At 45.9% G+C, this 21,866-nt stretch overlaps 1 protein-coding gene across 1 annotated transcript in view; it reads left to right on the top strand.

Moving 5' to 3' along the window:
- Positions 1 to 1,045: 1,045 nt before the first annotated feature.
- Positions 1,046 to 21,866, top strand: part of LMTK3 (lemur tyrosine kinase 3) — a 207,777-nt gene continuing 186,956 nt past the window's right edge. Inside the window, exons 1-2 of the mRNA XM_078650948.1 lie at positions 1,046 to 1,109; positions 8,293 to 8,422. Coding sequence (XP_078507074.1) covers positions 8,335 to 8,422 — 88 coding nt within the window. The 5' untranslated portion in view covers positions 1,046 to 1,109; positions 8,293 to 8,334. The remainder of the gene's footprint in view (positions 1,110 to 8,292; positions 8,423 to 21,866) is intronic.

A 21,866-nucleotide genomic window follows, 5' to 3' on the forward strand; every position in this document is an offset into this window, starting at 1 on the left:
ACAAGGCGCATTGCCTCAAAGCACAAACCTACAACCGAGCAAGAAGTGCAGTAACTAAACTGGGAACTGAAACCAGACGACTGGCTTTTACTCCCGGCTACCCCTCCTATCAAATTCGTGATCTTGTGACGCTTATGGTATCCCCATGTGCCTCTCTTATCTGTAAACTTTAGGAGCGTTAAGGCCAAGTGTGGGGTAAGGGTTGGAAGCTATCCTGAGACCACTTCCCTCACAACACGTGAGATGCCATCTTTCCTATTGCCTCTTTCTGTCATGCCAAGGTGAGCACGAAATGTGGCCATAGAAAACCGTGGGTCCTCGCGACTCGAAACCCCCCTGTGACAACTCCATCCCTTTGTCTTCAGATTTATGGACCTTCTGTAGCGGATCCGACGACCTCCTATCGAGACTAGGTCCCCCGCCCCCTGCGTGAGGGTCTTGCAAACCTCCTCACCCCGTAGCCCCTCTGGCCCCCCTCTCCCAGCCCATTCTTCAAAATGCCGTGGATGGTAGCGGAGGAATAATTGCTCCTGCCGTTCCCTCTCCTAGGCCATCCTCTGTTCTTGCTGCTTATGCTGATGCTGAGGTTGCTACCACGAGAAGGTCTCCATGGCGACACCCTCTCCGTCTCTATATCCCTGACGGACGCAGCGCACAGCCAATGGGAGGTTCTGCAGTCCAAGGCAAGTGGGCGGTGCTCCATCCATCAGCTAGCAGAGGCCCTGCAACACACACCGACACACCGGAGACATTAGACCTGTCCCACCTTTTTATTTCATATTGTTTATTCCTGTTCCTGTGACCTTTATTCCATCCCGCCTTCGAGTCAATTTATGTCCGCGAACAGCGATGCAGAGGACGCCCACCGCCGTTGCTGTCGGGCCCCTATGTCTGTGAGCCTTTTCGATCTCCCTGTGGGATGGAGAAAAAACCGACGGAGGGGGGCAGGTTTATTTAATACATCTATGGTTTGGGGCTTTTCCGCTCGACGGATGGTTTTGGCTCCGCGGCCCTTCGCCTCCCCACTCCCCGGACCAAGACGGCATGCTCCCACAAGTACGGCAGACAGAACCAGGGACCACCATGCTGCTGGACTACGGGGGACGCAGGTAAGGCAGGCCCGGGGCCTCCTGTGCATACGCTGCACCTGTCTGTCCCTCCCTCTTTGTCAGTCCCTACAGGTCAAAATTGGCTGTTCCCATGGCCAAGGCTGGCTCGTTAACTGTCCACGCGAGTGCGTGTCCGTGTGTGTACTCTTATAATTGTAGTCATTTACGTTTCTTACACATCGATCTGTGGATTCAGTCACGGCACTTGAATCCTAGCTTCCCTTTGTTATGTTTTGTTGCATATTTACATTTGTATAGATTTATGTGGAAATATTTACATATTATATAGCGATATGATACATAATGGGTTAACATGTAATGTGGTCTAATATTGCCATTGAGGAGTTCTGGTGACATCATAAACCACGAGGCCGAGGGCTGAGTAATGTATAAATAGTACTAGGACGCAAGGGTGGCAATAACAGAGGAACTGTCATGTTACCTGTTATGTTTCTTTGTTATGTGACATTTATTTTTGGATACGTTGCTTGAAAAAGCTGTTTTCTTAAAAGTGCAGCAAAAAGGGAGTACTCATTTGAATTAGAATGTTTCATCTTGGTTTTAACTTTCATAAATAAACTTGCTAAATCTGTGGAAAATGTGATGGCCAGTGTATTTGACTATAGCTGCAATGTTTAGTGCACAATTACTGCATTTGCCACGTAATTTTCCATATAATTCAAATCAGTTCCTTGCGTTTTTCACCAAACTTTATATTGCTTCTAGCTCAAATGTATGAATATTATACTGCCAGAGATTGTGGTGCCTAACTTGTGGGTTATTTTTGCCACACAATTTGGTCTTCCAAGCCAAATAATTATTGTAGCTCTGTCAATGGTAAAGCTCTGCAGAGTGATTTTGGAGGCATCATAATAATGATGAAATCCATTTTTCAGAGGGAACCCTGAAATAATTTCCATATTTCATGAGAAATATTTGTTTTATATTACTACGTTTTGTGCAATAAAAGCACATTAGCATACATTATATGCACACACACACACACTAGTAGATATAGGAACAATAGATTTAGGGCCAGATGTAGGTAGGGTTTTACCGGTCGGTAACGGCCGAATTCGGCCGTTACCGACCGGTATTTGGCATTTGATATGTAGGGACAGGTAAACAGGGAAAATCGGTAATTTTACCGATTCGGTAAATATACCGGTCGGTAAATTTACCGACCGGTATATTTACCGAATCGGTAAAATTGATATGTAGGTGGGACTCTTCTGAGTCCCACAAGGCCTACAAAATCGGTATTTTACCATCAAATTGTATTTGATGTTAAAATACCGATTCAGGTGTGCATGCACATGTGTGCATGCACACCTGTGCCATATGACAGGCAGACCTGCCCTTAGTGCAGGTATGCCTGCCATATGGCCTCCGAACCTTTTGTGGGGGTGCTAGAGGGTGTCAAAGTGACACCCCCTGCACCCTTGTCAAAATCGGTATTTACCGAATCGGTAAATACCGACCGGTAATGCCCCATTCATTCCTATGGGCTTCAAAGCCCATAGGAATGAATGGAGCATTACCGGTCGGTATTTACCGATTCGATAAATACCGATTCTTAACGATTCGGTAAATGGAACATCTGGATGTTCCTACATACCCCCACTTCTTATTTACCGATTCTTAATTACCGAATCGGTAAAATTTGGTAATTAAGAATCGGTAAATAAGTTTTACCTACATCTGGGCCTTAGACACATAAGGCCAGATGTACGAAGCCTAATACCAGTTGGTAACGGCCGAAATTAACGAATTTCGGCCTTTACCGACCGGTATTAGGCATTTTAGATGTAGGGGCCTAATTTAATGATTCGGTAATTTACTGAATCGGTAATTCCGATTCATTCCTATGGGCCTGGAGGCCCATAAGGATGTGTGGGAAATACCGAATCGGTAAATACCGATTCGGTATTTACCGAATCTTACCGATTCGGTAAAAAATACCGAATGAATACCTACATCCCATTTACCGATTCTAAAATACCGAATCGGTAAAATTCGGTATTTTAGAATCAGTAAATCTGGATTACCTACATCTAGCCCATAGAGATATAAATCTGGATTTAGTAATATTGATTTTTTTGTTGTATATGTAGCCAATAACCGACTCAGCTCTTGTTGCTTGAGCTAATAATAACCAACTCAGTGGACCACTAGTATAATTGGATGCACAAATATGTGTCACTTTTTTTGTGTATATGTCTATCTTTACATCTCTTTATGTGCCTGTGGGGTGTTTTGTCTTGGTGTGTAAGCGTGTATGTGTTTAAATGCCTGCCTGTATTTGCTTCCGTGGGCTTATGCCATGATGAGATGTGTAGCTGTGTGTGTGTTGTTTTTGAGAATTTTCCTGTGTTTATGTGTGTACCTATGTCTGTGTTTGCCCATGTTTTTATGTATGTTTCTGTGTTTGTGAGAGAAAGAATTAGCACTGGTCTGTAGTCTGTGTCTCTGTCTGTGTGAGTGTATTGATGTTTCTTTGTGTGGGTGTCTAAGTGTCTACGTGAGAAGTCCTGTTGACTCTAACTCTGCCTCTGCATCGCCGACATGTAATAGTCTCCACCATCCAGAGATGCCTAGGTGGCAGAACCTTCTCTTTGTGTATGTGTTTCAGTAGTGGCTGCTATGGGCCAGTAGTGGTGGGCGGGGAGGAGTGTTTAAAAAAAGATCCACTTACCTCCCAGCCGCCGCCCCTCCTCTGTCTGATGCCGGAAAAAGGAAGCACACAGGCTTCGACACTCCCCTAGCCAATCATGACGCTGCTGTCACCAGCATGACAGCAGTGTTGTAATTAGTTTGAGCACAGTGGTTCAGCGCTCAGACAGGGAGTGGGATGCTGTGCAGTTTTCCACCCAAGTTGTGCAAAACAGCCGGGTGGAAAACATGCTAAGTGCGCATGACTGTTTGGCCACCCAAGGCAGCCAGCCAAACTGTCATGCACACTTAGAAAGTGCCCAGCACTCCTCCCCCTAGTCTGTGGGCAGCCCCACCCGCCCCGCATCTACAGAGCCAGTACGGAAAAATAAAATGATAACATATTGCTATTATTATTTTATTTTTCCTGTGGGACAACCCTCCTCCGCCTTAGTGAAGGAGCCGCCTCTGTGTGGACTCTATGTGTGTGGAATCTAACCGTTCCATGACCCACCCATGGTTCACAAAATTGCGAGAGGTGCCCTTCTAATCCAAGTGTTTCCTCATTTGGGTTCGGCCACCCGCTGCCCCTGGAAGAACCCTCTCTATGGGCAGATTTACTAAGATTTTGCATCTGTTTTGCATCATGTTTTGTGGTGCAGCTCTGATACAAATTCATTTGTATTATTTACTTAGCCATGTAAATCAATTTGGGTGGCTTTGCATGGTTTAGTAAACACAAAGTAACGCAAGGCAGTGCAAAGTGCTGCCTTGCGTTCCTTTACACTTGCGAGTCTTTCAATGGGTGGAGCATGGGCGTTCCTTTGCATCCACCCATGGATTTTGGCGCATTCCCAGATTTACCATTAGTGGTAGAACTGGGAATGCGTCAAAATGCTACGGCTCCCTAGTGAGGCGTAATGAGGAGAAATAGCTTTATTTTACTCCTTTTTTCTCTTTCCACATGTGCTGTAATTTGCAGCCCTCAAAGATAGAGGAAAACACAGTTAAGGATTATTTTAGTGCAAGACGGTGTCCCGTCCTGCGCAAAAACAATTCTGCTTGTACAAGGGTGTCTGCATTGGCATTAAGCAGCACGCAGTGCGCCAGCGCTAGAAGGCAGCAGAAATTGGCCATATTTTAGTTGATATGGTGGATTTCTGTTGTCTTCCTTTCACGCAACGCAGTGCAGCAAAATGCCTTGCTGCATTGTGTTGTGTGAAATTTAAGTGCATGTGCCCCTACTTGTGTCTACTGTATGTGTGTGGAGTCTAACATAGCCATACCCCACCTGTGCCTTCTCAGCAGGTCCTGGACACCATCTGCTCCTGGCAAAAACATGTCTGTATGTGTGTATTGTATGTGCGTGGAGTCACAGTCCTTCTGGCAGAATCCTCTCGGTATGCATGTGTGTATTGCATGTGTGTGGAGTCACACAGACCCATGCCCCATCTGTGCTTCCTCACCAGGGCCTGGCCACACCCTGCTCCTGGCGGAAACATCTCTGTATGTGTGTATTGTATGTGCGTGGAGTCACAGTCCTTCTGGCAGAAACCTCCAATAGGCATGTGTGTATTGCATGTGTGTGGAGACACACAGACCCATGCCCCATCTGGGCTTCTTCACCAGGGCCTAGCCACTCCCTTCTCCTCACGGAAACATGTCTGTATGTGTGTATTGTATGTGCGTGGAGTCACAGTCCTTCTGGCAGAAGCCTCTCGGTATGCATGTGTGTATTACATGTGTGTGGAGTCACACAGACCCATGCCCCATCTGGGCTTCCTCGCCAAGGCCTGGCCACTCCCTGCTCCTGGCGGAAACATCTCTGTATGTGTGTTTTGTATGTGCGTGGATTTACAGTCCTTCTGGCAGAAGCCTCTCTGTAGGCATGTGTGTATTGCATGTGTGTGGAGTCACACAGACCCATGTCCCTTCTGGGCTTCCTCACCAGGGCCTGGCCACTACCTGCTCCTGGCGGAAACATCTCTGTATGTGTGTATTGTATGTGCGTGGATTTACAGTCCTTCTGGCAGAAGCCTCTCTGTAGGCATGTATGTATTGCATGTGTGTGGAGTCACACAGACCCATGTCCCTTCTGGGCTTCCTCACCAGGGCCTCGCCACACCCTGCTCCTGGCGGAAACATCTCTGTATGTGTGTATTGTATATGCGTGGAGTCACAGTCCTTCTGGCTGAAGCCTCTCTGTAGGCATGCGTGTATTGCATGTGTGTGGAGTCACACAGACCCATACCCCATCTGGGCTTACTCACTAGGGCCTGGCCACTACCTGCTCCTGGCGGAAACATCTCTGTATGTGTGTATTGTATGTGCGTGGATTTACAGTCCTTCTGGCAGAAGCCTCTCTGTAGGCATGTATGTATTGCATGTGTGTGGAGTCACACAGACCCATGTCCCTTCTGGGCTTCCTCACCAGGGCCTCGCCACACCCTGCTCCTGGCGGAAACATCTCTGTATGTGTGTATTGTATATGCGTGGAGTCACAGTCCTTCTGGCTGAAGCCTCTCTGTAGGCATGCGTGTATTGCATGTGTGTGGAGTCACACAGACCCATACCCCATCTGGGCTTACTCACTAGGGCCTGGCCACTACCTGCTCCTGGAAGAAACATCTCTGTATATGTGTATTGTATGTGAGTGGAGTCACAGTCCTTCTGGCAGAAGCCTCTCTGTATGCATGTGTGTATTACATGTGTGTGGAGTCACACAGACCCATGCCCCATCTGGGCTTCCTCACCAGGACCTGGCCATTACCTGCTCCTGGCGGAAACATCTCTGTACGTGTGTATTGTATGTGCGTGGAGTCACAGTCGTGGCTTTATAGCAAAAGCCTCGCTGTATGCATGTGTGTATTACATGTGTGTGGAGTTACACAGACCCATGCCCCATCTGGGCTTCCTCACCAGGGCCTGGCCACTACCTGCTCCCGAGGCTGGTGCCCGAAGTCTCCCACTCGCCAGCCCCAGCTCTGCACGTGGTGCCTTGCTCCCTTCATCTGTGTATATCCTGACTCACGACCCAGAGCCTGTCTGCTTCCTCAGCAGGGCTGACCTCCCGCTGAACCCGACGTAAGATGCTCAGGTGGCTTTCTCGGCTGTGTGTCTGTGTGTGCCGTTGTGTATCCGGTTCTACTCACCCATGACCCGCCTGTGCTTCCTCGGCGGCATCAGGGCCCGAACCCGAGGATGGCGCTGTACAATGATAAGATGCGTAAGAGGCTGACTCAGCTGTGTGTGCGCGTGAGTGTCCCTCTGTGCTGGTGTGCATACATTCTCACAGCTTCAGAGGCTGTCTGTCTTTTCAAAGCAGGGCATGATTCTCCCTCTCGAAAACCCGAAGCCAGCGCTGCAAGGTGCTCGCTCAGGCGTCTGTGCGAGTGCCTTCTTCCCCCCACCCCTCCCCCGTCTTTGTTGATGTATATCCATTCTCACAGGTCCTGAGCCTGTTTGTGCTGTCTGAGCAGGGCCTGATCCCTTCAAAACAGAGAAGACGGCGCCTTAGGTGCTGGGTGGCAGCTGTAGGGGTGTGTATGTGCTGGGTGGGCAAGTGTGTGTATATATTTATACTGATGTATATTCATTCCCGCAGGCCCCGAGCCTGTGTGTCCGTCCTAAGCAGGGCCTGATCTCGCTCGAACACCTAAGGGTGGTGCCCTAAGACGCGCAGGTGGCAACCTCGGCCGGGTGTGTCCGTGTGCCCTGGTGTGTATCAGGTCACACGTCATGAGCTCCTTCGTGCTTGCTCGGCAGGGGCTGGCTTCCACCTGATGCTTGAGGCTGGCTCCCTAAGATGCTTAGGTGGCAGCCGGACTGTGTATGTATGCATGTGTGTTTAGGTGTGTGATGTCCATATATAAGTATGTGCTCAGAGCTGGCCTGCGCTGAGACAGGGCCCTGGGCGTGGGCGGAGAGAAATTGGCGCCCTTGCTGATGGTAAATGAGGCAACAGGGGGTCCCTTTGTTTACTCTGGCCAGTACATGGATGAGCAGAGAATGGCCCCTGAACACCAGCATCCCTGGACCTCCCTGGCTCAATTCACCCGTACCCCAGCTGCATCACCCCTGTGCCAGCAGGGGTGAGAGGGTGAAGGGAGAGAAAGGAAGGGGTTGAAAGGGGGGTTAAAAACATCACTCGCCTTATGATAATGAAGTACTAAAACCACTTTAAACTAGACAGAAACAAACAGGCCGAGACAAGGTGAAGGCTGGAGCCAGATGAGGAGGACCCTGCTGTTGGCATAACCTTAATGAACACAGCTCCATGCGCCCCTCAGAAAATTGGCGCCCTGGGCCCAGCTCGCCCATGCTAAAGGCCGCCACGTGCCTTCTACCCTTTCGCACCAGCCCGGCATCTGTCTTTGCTTCCTCAGCACGGACCTGAGTTTCCAGTGAACTCTAAGGCTGGGACCCTACGAGAGCCAAGGAGCAGCCCGATGTGTGTGTGCGTGCTTGTGTGTGTATCTGTATTTAAGTGTTTCTATTCACCCCCATGCTGAACCTCTCTGTGCTTTCTCAGCAGGGCCTGATCTCCCCGTAACCTTGAGGCTGGCACCCTAAGATGCTCAGGTGGCAGTCCCTGCTCTGCGTGCTCTTTTCCATGTCGTATTTTAACCCCGAGAAGGCCTTGGCAGCACCTGCTGAGAACGGTGAGTATTTGTCTGGGACTTTGTATGCATGTTGCATGGATAGGATGGTGCCTACACTCGGTTCTAGGACTCCATGCAACCCAGAGCCACGCATTAGCCAGTGCAGTTAGCAGCGAAACTAACCCCCTCCCCAGTACACTGCTCGTGACCTTACACATGACATCACAGATAGAAATCATACCTGCCAACTTAAATAACAATTTCACTGCCTGAGGAGGGGCGCGGCCTTGAAAGGGGACCGGGCCTCGTGCCAAGAAGTACCTATGAGGCACTTTTGAACACCCTTGCTGAGGCTGGTGCTGATTTTCGGGGTGTTTTCTCACCCCTTAATGGACGTCGACAGTTCAAATCCTGAGAAAACGAGCTGGAAAAACACTAGTTACAGTGGTTTTCATTTTGTTTTACCTGCCACAGTGTGATTTCGGCTACTCACCGTGTGATGGAAGCTGATATCGTGTGTCACACGGTGTCACACGGTGGCACTGTGTGAGTTGGCAAGAATGAGAAAGAAATGATGACGAGCAATGTACAAATTAGTAGAATTTCATAAGGCACATTAGGAAGGATTTCCATAGGTGCTTGTGACAGGTGGTACACTCAACATAGTCTAATGATACAGGGCCAGATTTAGAGGTGCCCCCGTTGGCTCTTTCATCGGAAAACTTACTCGAACGACTGATGGAGTAGGGGCTGTTGAAGATAAGCCGCCAGTTAACCTGCCATATTTAGGACTGACCATGTGATGGCTTTTTTTTTCAGTTCGTCACCTCCTGGTTTTTCCTATCACTGAAAATTAAAACAATTAAAACAATGACCCCCCACATCCAGGGAGAAGAAGACCTACCTAGTTGAGGGAAGGCATCATTATTTATTTGTTTTCCCAAAACAAACTCCCACTATGGAAGTCGGTTTTTGAAAAACAAATGGTTTGGTGGACAGCATCAGAGCGTCTGCCCCAAAACTTTTAGAGGAGCTGTCTTGACAGTGGTTTCTCTAAAGGTACAAAGAACAGCTCTCAATTTAATTCACAATAGTTTGTCAGAGTGGCAAACGTAATGTCGCCCCATCTGTGAATGGCAGAACACCACCTACAAACTCTAGATCCTGTCCCTAGTCTGTTAGTTATGCCTGAGTGGAACACACAGCGTCCAGTTACAAGAATGACATAGATCGTGGGTCACGTTTCCTATATTTTAGCGGCATACACAGTGCAAAGCTGCCTGCTATCTGCGCTATTTTACTGAACAACAAAATTCATGGGTGGAATGCTTGTCAAAGTCTGAGCCATTGGCAGTCTTTTGAGGCCCCATTCCTGTCCATTATTTTTTGTCCACTGTGCTACTCAGATAATGGCCACCTATATTCGGATCAGATTTAGGGCCCGATTCCAATGCGGTTGGGAATGGCTCCGACCATTGGTCCGACCACACAGGAATTGCCCGTTCGGATTCCTTTCCGACCGACCCATTGCGATGGGCTCGGTTGGAAGGGAACCCGAATCGGTTTTCCAAATGGACTCCGACGGGCTCGTGAGAAACCCCAGATGTTTCATCCTTGGTCTGCCTCATCAGTGATGTGCATCTTGAGTCCTGCGAAACAGTGAGCACCGAAACAATGCCTTGGCTTTCCCATTACACTTAGAACAATACTGCACCAGGCAAATACTACATGGTGCAACATTTGCAGGGTATGGTATTACCGATCATTGCAAGTTCTATTCCTTAGAATGGAAGAGAACGCAGAGATACTGTGCATTTTTCCCAATGCTCTGGTGCGTAGACTCAAAATGTGCGGTGCTTGACTGCATCAGTGCTGCCAAGTTTTAATTGAAAACAATTATGCTATCACCCCCTTCCCCCTCTGGTCCAGTAGTAACCACACCACTTGGAGTCACAATTTGGCCACAAAATCCCATTTCCCCCCAAATCTTGGTTTAAGGTCGTTTATATTAAAGGACTGATAATTTCTTCTACTCTTTATTTCATTTTCTCTCTCTTGTTTTCCTTTTGCTTGTTTCTTATTTTCTTTCTTTGTTATTGCTTTTAAAAAGAGAATGAAGGTAATCCACTACTTAAGTTGTTGATTACAGATGAACACATGATGTAATCCTGAACATCATCCCATATCTTTGTTTCTTTAACAATTTGAAAGAAGCTACTTAGTACAAGATTTTATCTATTATCCTGATATTGCCATCTACGGTCCCAAAGAGGCGTTTTTTCCCCCTAAACGATGCAATCTTTTTTGTTCCAAAGACCCTAGCCATGTACCCAAGTATATGGAGCCACTAAGAATTTTCCTCATTTACTTTTTTTCTTAAATCATACTTAACATTACTAGGTATAAATGTCACGCCCAGCAAAAGACTATCTGTGGACACCAATGGTGATAACCAATATCAAAAAATAAAGGCATTATTAGCAGAGGCAAATTTACTCAGAGAGACCTTTAATATTTTTTGCTAAAAGTTTTTATAACTTGTTGACTGGTGATCGCGGTTGGAAAGTTTGAATGATGCTCGCTTACTGGAAAGTTTGATGTACCTTTGTTAAGTTAGCAGTTTCTTCAGTCCATGGATCATTGTAGGTAATTAATTTATTGATCCAACAGTCCATCTTCAGGGCGCCCTTAATGCTGGTAGAAAAAGGTAGGAGGATATATATCCTCTAGAACATGGTTCTGTAAATCACATAAAGATGGGTTGAAGACCTCATTCCTTGGTACAACCTAAAAGCTGTATCCTAAGAGAGGTGAGATGTTACCCCCGGGATACAATTTATGAGTCCTACATTTTCTAGCAGAAGTTTAGAGCTCTGCTGAAGGAACACTGGCACAGGTATCCTTGCAGTAATTTTGCTAAGGATTCAGCTGATATACCCAGAAGAAGACGGTAAGGAGATAAGGAGAAAAAATGTAAGTAAGTGCAAATAGGAACAGCTGACATGGACATCTGTGGACCGTTTTCTATAGAAATGGCAGCACTTTGGGGAGCCTGCTCTCCTGAAAAAGAATGTAACTATGGGACAGACTGCACTTCTTCCATATTATACCAATTTGGTCAGCCCTAACCTGACTAGGTAGCTTAGAGGAGTCATCACACTCATTTTCAGGAAGCCCGTACGCATAGTCTGTGTGATATTTCTTGCTTAGAGCAACATGTGACAAAATACATTTTACAAGGATTAATGTCACACTCATTGGCTCCAGAGAAGGTACCATTCTTTAGGGTGTCGGGGGTGGGAGGACAGGTACTAGCAGGGACTTCTGCCCTTTCCCACAATCAATTACCTCAAGCCTTTATTTGATTCAGAGGTGTCTTTGGTTCCCAAAGTCAACAGAGTGATCAATGGCATCAATCTGCAGCTATCTTTCCTCACAAAATCCTCTTGTTCTTCAGTTGTACCATCAAGCAAGGTTTACAAGAGCCTTGGTAATTGGGCAACTAGCCTATTGCAAGATAATCTTTCATGGCTATAAAAGAGGTTAATTAGCAATTTATAGAGACTTAAAAATCAGGCTGCAAAATCATGCCATAGTTTATAAAAAATGATGAACAGGTCAAACCTTCATCTAAGGCGCTACTTTGGCTCTCAGTGGACCTGAGGATCAAGTTCAGAATCTTCTGTATATGTCATAAGGGCTCCAGCAGCAAGGACCAGGAAACCTAAAAAATATTGCACTATACTACCCCTCAAACAGAAGTCCATTTTCAGCAACAATAAACCTCATCACCCAACGATCATCCGAAAGGATGTAACATGCAGACATGCAATAAGGTCATTGGGACTACACGGATCCTGGCTGTCCATGGGACAAGTATATGCGACTACCTTGTCTCAAATAGGTGGAAGCGATTGGAGAATTTAAGACCAGGACCCTCATGCCAATAAGACATGAAGCTCCCATCATTCAATGATCTGAGAATCTTGTTCTCTTGTAGCAGCCTGAAGATGCCAAAAGGTGATATACAGCACTTTCTAAAACCTCAGAAATGTATTTGGGAGGGTTTGAGTCACACCACTTCACGGAGGTTGCTCTAATATAATTAGACTATTGTGAGTATCCAACAGACGCATGATTCTTTTTCTATGCCCAATATTTCAAGAAGTGTTACTAGAGGAGCACAGCCACAATGATCGGTGAAGCAAAGATCATAACCCCAGTCAAGTGATGAAATTCAAAGTATTGTCAAACCAGGATACTATATCAAACTACAATCTCATACAAAGCACATTCTAGTTAGTGTGTTTGGGCACATGCCAGTTATTCCCGCACATGGAGGAAACAGTTCCTCTTTATCTTCCCAGGAGGTCAGGATTGCATTCCATAGGTTGTATGCTTTCCAATCTGATTTGACTTAGAAAAGGTACTGAAGTATTTTGCCATCATGTTTAAGAAGGTGATTCCTAATATAGCACCTCCTCCCCTACACACACACTATACAGATCAACACTGACCAGGATATCTCCATGGTCTGTTCTACGAGTTGATTTTATTACTACTGTGCATATTTCACTTTATATATTGGCCCTATTCAAACAGATGAAAATAAATATTAACTTTTAGCACAATGTCTTTACATGTAACTTCCTAATTTAACTAAACCTTCTAACAATAGGTTAGCGGATCTTTGGTGCCAACAAAGATGATTTTAAATAAGTTCTTCTTTATGCATAACTTCCACATTTAACACATCTATGCGCATGCAATCAAACATTATTTAGAACACAAATTTTTACATATGTACCTTACACAAAACCCAAAAATATGCAACAGTGAAGGTTCAGGCTTCCCTATGGCACTGTGCAGGATACTGCTTATCAGATAGGGTGTCTTTATGTGTGTGAACGCATTTAACAAACCTAGAGCCCCATTAGGATGGCGCGTGGATTGCACCCGCCGGGCCGGCGGTAGCGATCCGCCCGCCATCCATACCTAAAAGACCCCCGCCACATTAGGATGGCTGGGGGTCCGCCGTCGACCGGGCGGAAAACATGCATAACATGGTGGTGGTGTCTGCAAGCCACCGCCATCCATATTATGATGCAGGCGGGAAATTGGCCTTTCCATGGCGGAGACTCCGCCATGGAAAGGCATGCAGTCTGTTCTTGAGGGGTCCGTTGCGGGCCCCCAGGGGGATGAGGGGGTAGGTGGCTGCACTTACATTTGCATGCACAAGGTGGCAGGCACCGCGCAGTGTAAAAAGGGAGTGTGGCATCGGACCACCTCTCTGCAAACCAGCTATGTGGCGCTTACTGGAGGTACCTGGTGGGCTAGTTGGCCCCCAGGGACTCTCAGTATTCATTGGGACTTAATTTCCCAACTTACAACGCACCAGGGGGCTCATTTGCAGAGTGGTGGGGAAAGGCGGTGTGGGCTTGTGGGGCTTACTGGAGGTAAGAGGTAGGCTAGTTGGCCCCTATAGGACCCCCAGCAACGAAGGGGACTTCAATTACCAAGGTTGTCCTTGGGGGCCAATTAACCCTCTTGTTACCTCAAGTAAGTCTCACACAGTGGGATTTCTAAGACGTCTTCGGAGGAAATGCCCCCCTTTCTTCACCACTCTGCAAATGCGCCTCCTGGCAGACTACGGGATGGGGGATGAAGTCCTATTTACTCCTGAGGGAGTTTGGGTGTCAATACATGGTCAGTGACATCACTGATGACATCTCAAATGACATCACTGATGACATCATCCACGTGATAATCTGAGGCACCTCCTCATACCCTAATATAACCTTTGATACATCCACTCTAAAATACAGACTGCAATTTTCAAAACCATAGACACACTCCCATTTACTCACCCATACAGTTATACACACACCTCGCTTATTCATACAGATAGTAACACATACTTACTCTCTTATACAATCACTGATACAAGCACACACTCATCCATACAGTCACTCTCACAATCACTCACTCTCGCATATATTCATTTTTATAGACCAATACTCACATATACTGCCTTTCACATATGTAGTTACTCACACATGTACCACTGAGACATCCATTCACTCACCAACATACCCATACACACACTCCCCCACCCATACAGCCCTTCATAGATGCACACTTGAACCCATACACCCAGTGAATCACCTACCCACACATCTATGCACAGAGTCACACCCCCCCACCCACTCACACTGACACTCAGGCACCCATACATATACTCAGATAACCAATCAATAATCCATATAGGCACTCATGTAGCTACTCACCAACCCATGCAGCGCTTACACACCAACAGACAGACTAATACAGATATTCACACAGTTTAGTCACTAACCTATGCATTCAGTAAGACATGATTAATCACTCACTTATACAGGCAGTCACGCACCTACTATATCATCCACTCAGACACTTATACACCCACTCATTCTTCATTATACCTTGGTATATATATATATATATATATATATATATATATATATATATATATATATATATATATATATATATATATATATGTATATATATATATATGTATAATATATATACATACATACATATATATATACGCCCTTACCGGTGGTGTGGACCTTGCTGCGACACTGCCACTGCCTTCTGTGTGGAATCCACCGTGCCCTGCTCCACGGACCTGCTCTCTTTGTTGGCCCTTGACTCTTCCCTGCCCCCGTGTGTTTCGCGGACCGCCGCCTGCCAGACTACGTTACCCGAGAGGCAGTGCGGCGCGGTCTCGCGATAGGAGGAGGGGGCAGGAGCATAAATCTCCCGGCGCAGGACGCGCGCGGGCTCGCCCGGGGCGGGCCCGTCCTGCGCCCATTAGTGACAGGAAGAGACAGGGCAGGGCCCCCTACTAACATTTGGATCTCGGGAACACGCATACAGGGACAAAAGATACTGTGGGGACATCTTGAAGGGGCTTGTGCCCTCTAATACCGCGAGCATCAACCCTTTTGTTTTGTTCTGAATTGTACTACTTAGGTGTGTTTCCCCGGGCCCTAAGTCGTGCAGGAGTGGCTGTTACCATAAGTTTACTGTTAAAACGGGTAAAAGGAAGTCAATGGAGGGAGGAGCACCGACAGTAAATGCCAAAAAAGGGAAAAAAGCTAAAAAGGTTTCTCATGCAGCTACCATCTGCGTCCTCACAAGAATTGAAGTTATCGTCAGTGAATGTGAGGAAGTGTTAGTGGGGAATACCGGCAGTAATGTAATGGAAAATACTGATCCACTCATTGAGGTTGTAAAGCATCATCGGAAAAAAGTGATTCCCGCCATTTTTAGCAAAAAAACTCCACGCACCCCCCCTATCTGCGAAGTGCATAGCTCTCCCGAAGGCCCCATAGAGTTAGACCTCATAGAGATACCAAATGGATCGAAAACCCCTAATAAGACATTAGAGCATACAAACCAAGGGATCTCGCAGAAGACGTCAGTCGAGAAAGATATTGTTTGTTCTAATAGATATGCTGTTCTAGAAGGGGATTCAGGAGACCCAATTATTGTTACACCACATGGTGACAGGGAGCTAGAGTCAAGTATTAATGGCCGGATAGCATGCACTAAATGCCATTATTCTAATAAAATTTTACTGTAGAAAATGGAAAATTTGGAGAGGGAATTGGCTTTCATAAAAAAATCACTGGAGGGGCTAGTACAGAAAGCAGACATGCTGGGGGACATAGACCCCCAACCCTCAACATTCCCCAAACCAGCCATAGGTTCAAGGGGAACTCCATCCAATAAATCAACGATAGGAGGGGGGTCATCACCATTGAGAGGGTCCACAGTCAAAAGGCCGCTTGGCTGGAGCACTATCTCAGGGCAACCCAGCATTGGATCATATGCAGAAATTACGAAATCACGGGGTGAAAGAGCAAAGAGTATGGCCATGCATCTCAGTAATATGGGCACTAGTAGTACTTCTATGGTGAGTGAAAGAAGGAATGCGGTAGATGTCCCCGGTATTCCATCTAACAGAAACTCAGCAACAATTGTCTATATGACTATGGTCCGTAAACTCAGTAGGAGTGCTGACCACGAAAGCAGTGAATCCATACATAATAAAGCGATTTACTGGCTGCGTCATGTGAGGGGGTGCAGATCAATCATTAGGGAAGACTTGATCAGGGTAAAAAGGATGTCTCTGTTTAGCTCGCACACTGATTGAATTGAACTACAGTTATGTAATCAGTAATTGCGGAGAACCTAGTTGCCCTTGAGTACCGGTCCTGTCCACCCAAGCACTCAGCCATTCAAATTAGACGCCTGCCACTTTGGTCCACAGATAGGCAACCGGATGATTCCAATCTTAACAGAATAGATTGACTAAATAAGGATATTTACCCGAACCGCCCACTTGAATCAGGCAATATGGGTGAGCATGGAGGCATGCCTTGCCCCAAAAGTGTAATCCCAAGTCCACTTAGAAGAGAAGGAAAGGGGAGGGTTACCCATGGTCCATCAGGGGTTGGTAATAACCAAAGGGTGATCCAGCTCCTCTCCTGGAACATAGCAGGTCTCCAAAAAAAACTGGCAATTCCAGAATGGAATGAATTCACTGATAAGTACGAGATATGCATGTTCCAGGAGACTTGGAGCACGACTCCCCTATATAAGCCTGGGTATACTACCTACTTTATCCCGGCGATAAGTTCGGGGAAGGGGCGGCCATCGGGGGGCCTCCTTATTTGGGTTGATATTGCTCTAAATTGGGGTATCACTATCCACAACTCATCCTCGGAGGATATCCTTCATTTAACAATTGAAGGTCCACACAATGACAATAAGGTGGAGCTGTTTAATGTGCACGCGAGAGGAACTGTAGGGGCCCAAGATTCAGCTACTATAGCATCCCTAGAAGTAGCTTTAGCTGGCATTTCCCCCCTGTCTAATATCATTGTGGGAGGAGACTTAAACTGTACGTACGAACCGCTTAGAGAGGAGGACCTCCTGGGAATTGATGAAGAAGATGCCAAACAGTCTATCCCCACATTGAGTCTGGCCCCAATCAGGAAATGGTCACCTAGGGTAATCCAAATCAATGCCTTAACATTAGAATATAATCTGCGAGCATTGAGTGGTAGGACAATTTCTGACCCAAAAGGGGCTAACACATATAACAGACTTAGTTGCCCCTCGCGTATTGATTATATATTGCTTGATACCGCCTATGGGGGGACCTTGTGGATATGGAGGCAAAGCAGTCGCTGGACAGCGACCATAACCCTCTATGTATGAAAATTAGATGGGGAACCATGGTAAAGTCATCTAACGCCCCGTTGTTACTAACAAAAGAGGTAGTTCCATCTAACTGCAACCGTAGACTGAAGTGGCATAAGGTTGCATGCCAGGAGGATTCACTAACTAGCATTAGAGAGCTAGTAGAACAGAAGAGTAAAGAACTCGCATTGCTTAATACAGCCCAGGGGACAAAGCAGGTTTTCCATTTGAATGAAGTTTATAAGGATACAATAGCGGCACTGGGCTAGTTTTTCATTATTAAGGAGTCCAGAAGGAAAAAAAGCAACATAGCAAAACCTGGCAATGTATGGTATTCAGCTCAGTGCAGAAAAAAGAGAAAGGCCTTATCCATAGCCCTGCGTAAAAAAGACGTCGCAGCAGTAAGGGTGGCTAGAGAGGAGTATAACAATTCTATAGAAGTAGCAAAGCGGGATTGGGAGGAACTACACTGGCAGGAGCTTAAAACTGCAGCCCAGTTAAAAGTCTCAACCTTATTTTGGGAATTGATCAACAAATCCAGTAGAAGGGGAGCTGTCCCCATTCAAAATCATATTACAGAACAGCAGTGGCATTCTCATTTTCTTAATTTGTATTGTGGTGAGGTAGAGCCAGTTATACCGCAAAGCGACTATGTAGAATTAAGTTTACGAAATCCCGTCCTAGCAGAAGTATTTACAATCCAAGAGGTACAACGGGCCATTAAGAATATAGCCCCGGGAAAAGCAGCAGGGCCGGATGGCTTGCCAGGTGATTTACTTTTACATGATCCTATGCTTTGGGCCAACTTCATTGTTCCCTTATGAATCTGATTGCACAGGGGCAAACCGTCCCGGAGTCATGGAAGGGAGCTGAAGTGATAACAATATTTAAGAAAGGCGCTAGAGAAGACCCTGCCAACTACAGGACGATTAGTTTAATCGACGTAGTCCAGAAAGTAGCTGGCAGGGTTATTATCTCTAGAATAGGGTCATGGCTGGATGAGGGGAACATTCTCATGCATTTCCAGGTGGGCTTCAGGCAGAGGGTAGGTATGATGGACCAGGTCTTCAGATTCTTTGCGGTTTACTGAAAAACTGTGTCCATCGGGAAAGGCAGTTTATATTTGGCCTTTATAGATCTAAAGACCACCTTCGACCTGGTGCCTGGTGGAAAGCTCTGGCAGGTGTTACATGACCTGGGCCTTCCCATCTATCTCCTTGAGTTCACCAAGAGACTACACGAGGATAATTATGCCAAAATCAGATGGGGGAATCAGGGGCAGTTGACGAAGAAGGTGGCCGTGAACAGGGGGGTCCGCCAGGGCTGTGTGATGGCCCCGACTTTGTTCTCTCTCTTTGTTAATGGGGTTGTGGACCATTTGAGAGAGGACCCAGCCGATGCCCCAGTCCTGGCGGGGGAGAAAACACCCACCCTGCTCTTTGCCGATGATACCCTCCTGATGTCCAAAACCCATGTGGGTCTCCAGAAATTGCTGGACAGGTTTAGCCTGTTCTGCAAAGAAAGGGGTCTAACAATCAATACCTCTAAAACAAAACTAATGACCCTGTCCCGGTCAAAAAGAGCAGGGAGGATTAAAATTACCCTTAATGGGTCCCCGTTAGAGGTTGTGGAGGCATTTGACTACTTGGGAGTCAGGGTCAACAATAGGATGAAATGGAACTCCCATGTCGCCAAAATGCTCCTCAATCTCAAAAGAGTTTCAGGAGCAATCATAAGAGAACAATGGGGATCAACCAGTAGACCCATAGCCCCGGCCCTTGTGGTATACTAAGGGAAAGGCACTAGCGTCAGCAGTGTATGGTTCTGAACTGTGGGGTTCGAGAACACTGCTGATCTGGTTAGAGCAGAGAATAAGTTTCTGAGATATTTGACTTCCCTCTCAGTCTCCACCCCATTAAAGCCCCTTCTCCATGACATGGGCAAACGCTCAATCAAAGATATAGTTCGCCTTCGCCCCCTATTATTCTGGGTGCGCCTGAGAAGAGCGCCTGAATTGGCCAACTACGCGGCAGTTCTTGATGAACTCATTAAATTGAACGGCTGCAATAAGATTGTGTGGCTGAATAAATTAAGACAGTTGCCCATAAATTTAGGACTGGGTGAATCCTGGACAAGCCAATCTCCCCCACCTAAACAAATCGTCAAGAAAATATATTGGCAATGGGTACAGGCAGAGGAGCTACGCTGCTCCAACTGGGGGCCTTTAACTGCACAGTTTTTGGAGCATAAACCTGCTAGGAAGCTGGAACCTTTTTAGATTTTATCCAAATCCCAAGAGACAGATCACTCTTTTTAAGGTTGAGGTATGGGACCCTCCCTTTAAATGAATTCACTGAGGGCTGGAAGAGGTCTGGGTCGTCTCAAGCTTCATGTCCAGACTGCCCTGCCCCTTGAGAGTCTTTAGCGCACTTCTTGTTCGCTTGTAAAGCTTACAGGGAGGCTAGAAGAAGATGGCTAAAACCACTATGTAAAGAAATGGGTTTTAGACACCATAGGATGGCCCAACGCATCCTCACAACAGATACTACATCTATGACCATCGTATGTGGGGTTGCAAAGTATTTGGGAAATGCCTGGCAGACACGCTCAAAGCTGTTAAAGAACAATATGACATGAAGACTGTAGGCTATACAGATTATTGCACATGATTTATCTCTGTTGCACTTTAGGCCTCTGTTTTTTTCTTTTAATGTAAATATGTATTTTTATCGTATTTATTGTCTCCAAATTGGGCGAATGAATTTTACGGATGGATTTTATGATTGGAAAATGTATTGACTTTTATGATAAATTTTATCGAATAAAGTTTATTACTACTACTACTAATATATATATATATATATATATATATATATATATATATATATATATATATCTCCGCTACTTTCCTTTTTCCTTTGTGAAAAGAAAACAGCACTCGCGGGAGTAGGATCTACGTTTTTATTTTTGATCCTGTGAGCACCAGACGCGTTTCGGCTCCTGCCTTTGTCAGTGGTACACTGACGCGCCATTTTTTTGAATTTTTTATACACCTCATGTGACACAATCTTACAGAAATAGAAACAGGACTAACTTCGGCGCCATGTTTAAGTGTATACATTAAACATATTCACGTTATATCAACGTTCAAACCATTACATATCTGGTCAATATTTGTCCATTTCGCCCTGAATGGGCTCACGCTTGCTCCTGTTTTGAATACACATTCGCAACTCATATTATCAGATCCACATTTTTATATTACGCCCTGGATGGGCACATCTTGCGCCTGTATTCATCCTGCCCTGTCTCGCTTACATACTATGCACCGTGTCCCCTTCACCAAAATAAAAGAATTTAATTTGTAAAAATTTTTTACTATATACTTTTACATTTGCAGCTTTTCCAAAATTTTAAACATTTTAAACAGTTTTACTCTATACAGTTCTCGTTATTTTTCGTTGTTTTCTCATTAGTACAATCATCCCAAGTGCACTGTCATTTCTTCATGACTATTAAGACCTCCTGGGGCCTTTGTTCCGATATCAATAATGTGCCTGGACTCTAGTCTTCTCAACTTTTTCAATCTATCTCCCCCTCGAGGATTATTTGGTACTTGGTCCAGTGCAAAGTATATCAGATCATCGCTGTTACTGTTATGGTATTGTTTGTAATGCCTCGCCACTGGGTATGATGGGTCACAGTTGGTGATTGCTCTGGAGTGTTCTAAAATTCGCATTTTAGTGGGATTCACTGTGCTCCCTATATACCTCAGTCCACACGGACATACCAAACAATAGACTGTGTAGGGCGTTGTACATGTTAGGAAAGACTTAATTTTACGTTGTTGCCCTCGAACCTGGTAAGATAACACTTTCTTACTGTTTCTACACGCTTTGCAGCGTCCACAGGGATAGAAGCCTGGTATTGATTTACCAAAGGGTTCTACAGTTGGACGGGGGAGATAGCTGCTTGTTAGAGCATTTCTCAATGCTCTCGCTCTCCTATACGTTATCATCGGTTGTGTAGGGATGTCTGTACCTATTATTGGATCTGTGGTGAGCAGATTCCAGTTCTTCCTCATTGCAGTTCGTAACATCCCTGCCCCCTCTGAAAACACAGTAATTAATCTGAAGTTCCCCTCTTGTTCTGGTTTTCTTTCCCTGACCTCTAATGTTTCTTTTTGTGGGATATTCTCCACTTTCATAAGGGCTTCTCTCAAACATGCCTCCCCATATCCTCGCAGTCT

This window comes from Lissotriton helveticus, chromosome 7, assembly GCF_964261635.1.
Source record: "Lissotriton helveticus chromosome 7, aLisHel1.1, whole genome shotgun sequence".
Classification (NCBI taxonomy): domain Eukaryota; kingdom Metazoa; phylum Chordata; class Amphibia; order Caudata; family Salamandridae; genus Lissotriton; species Lissotriton helveticus.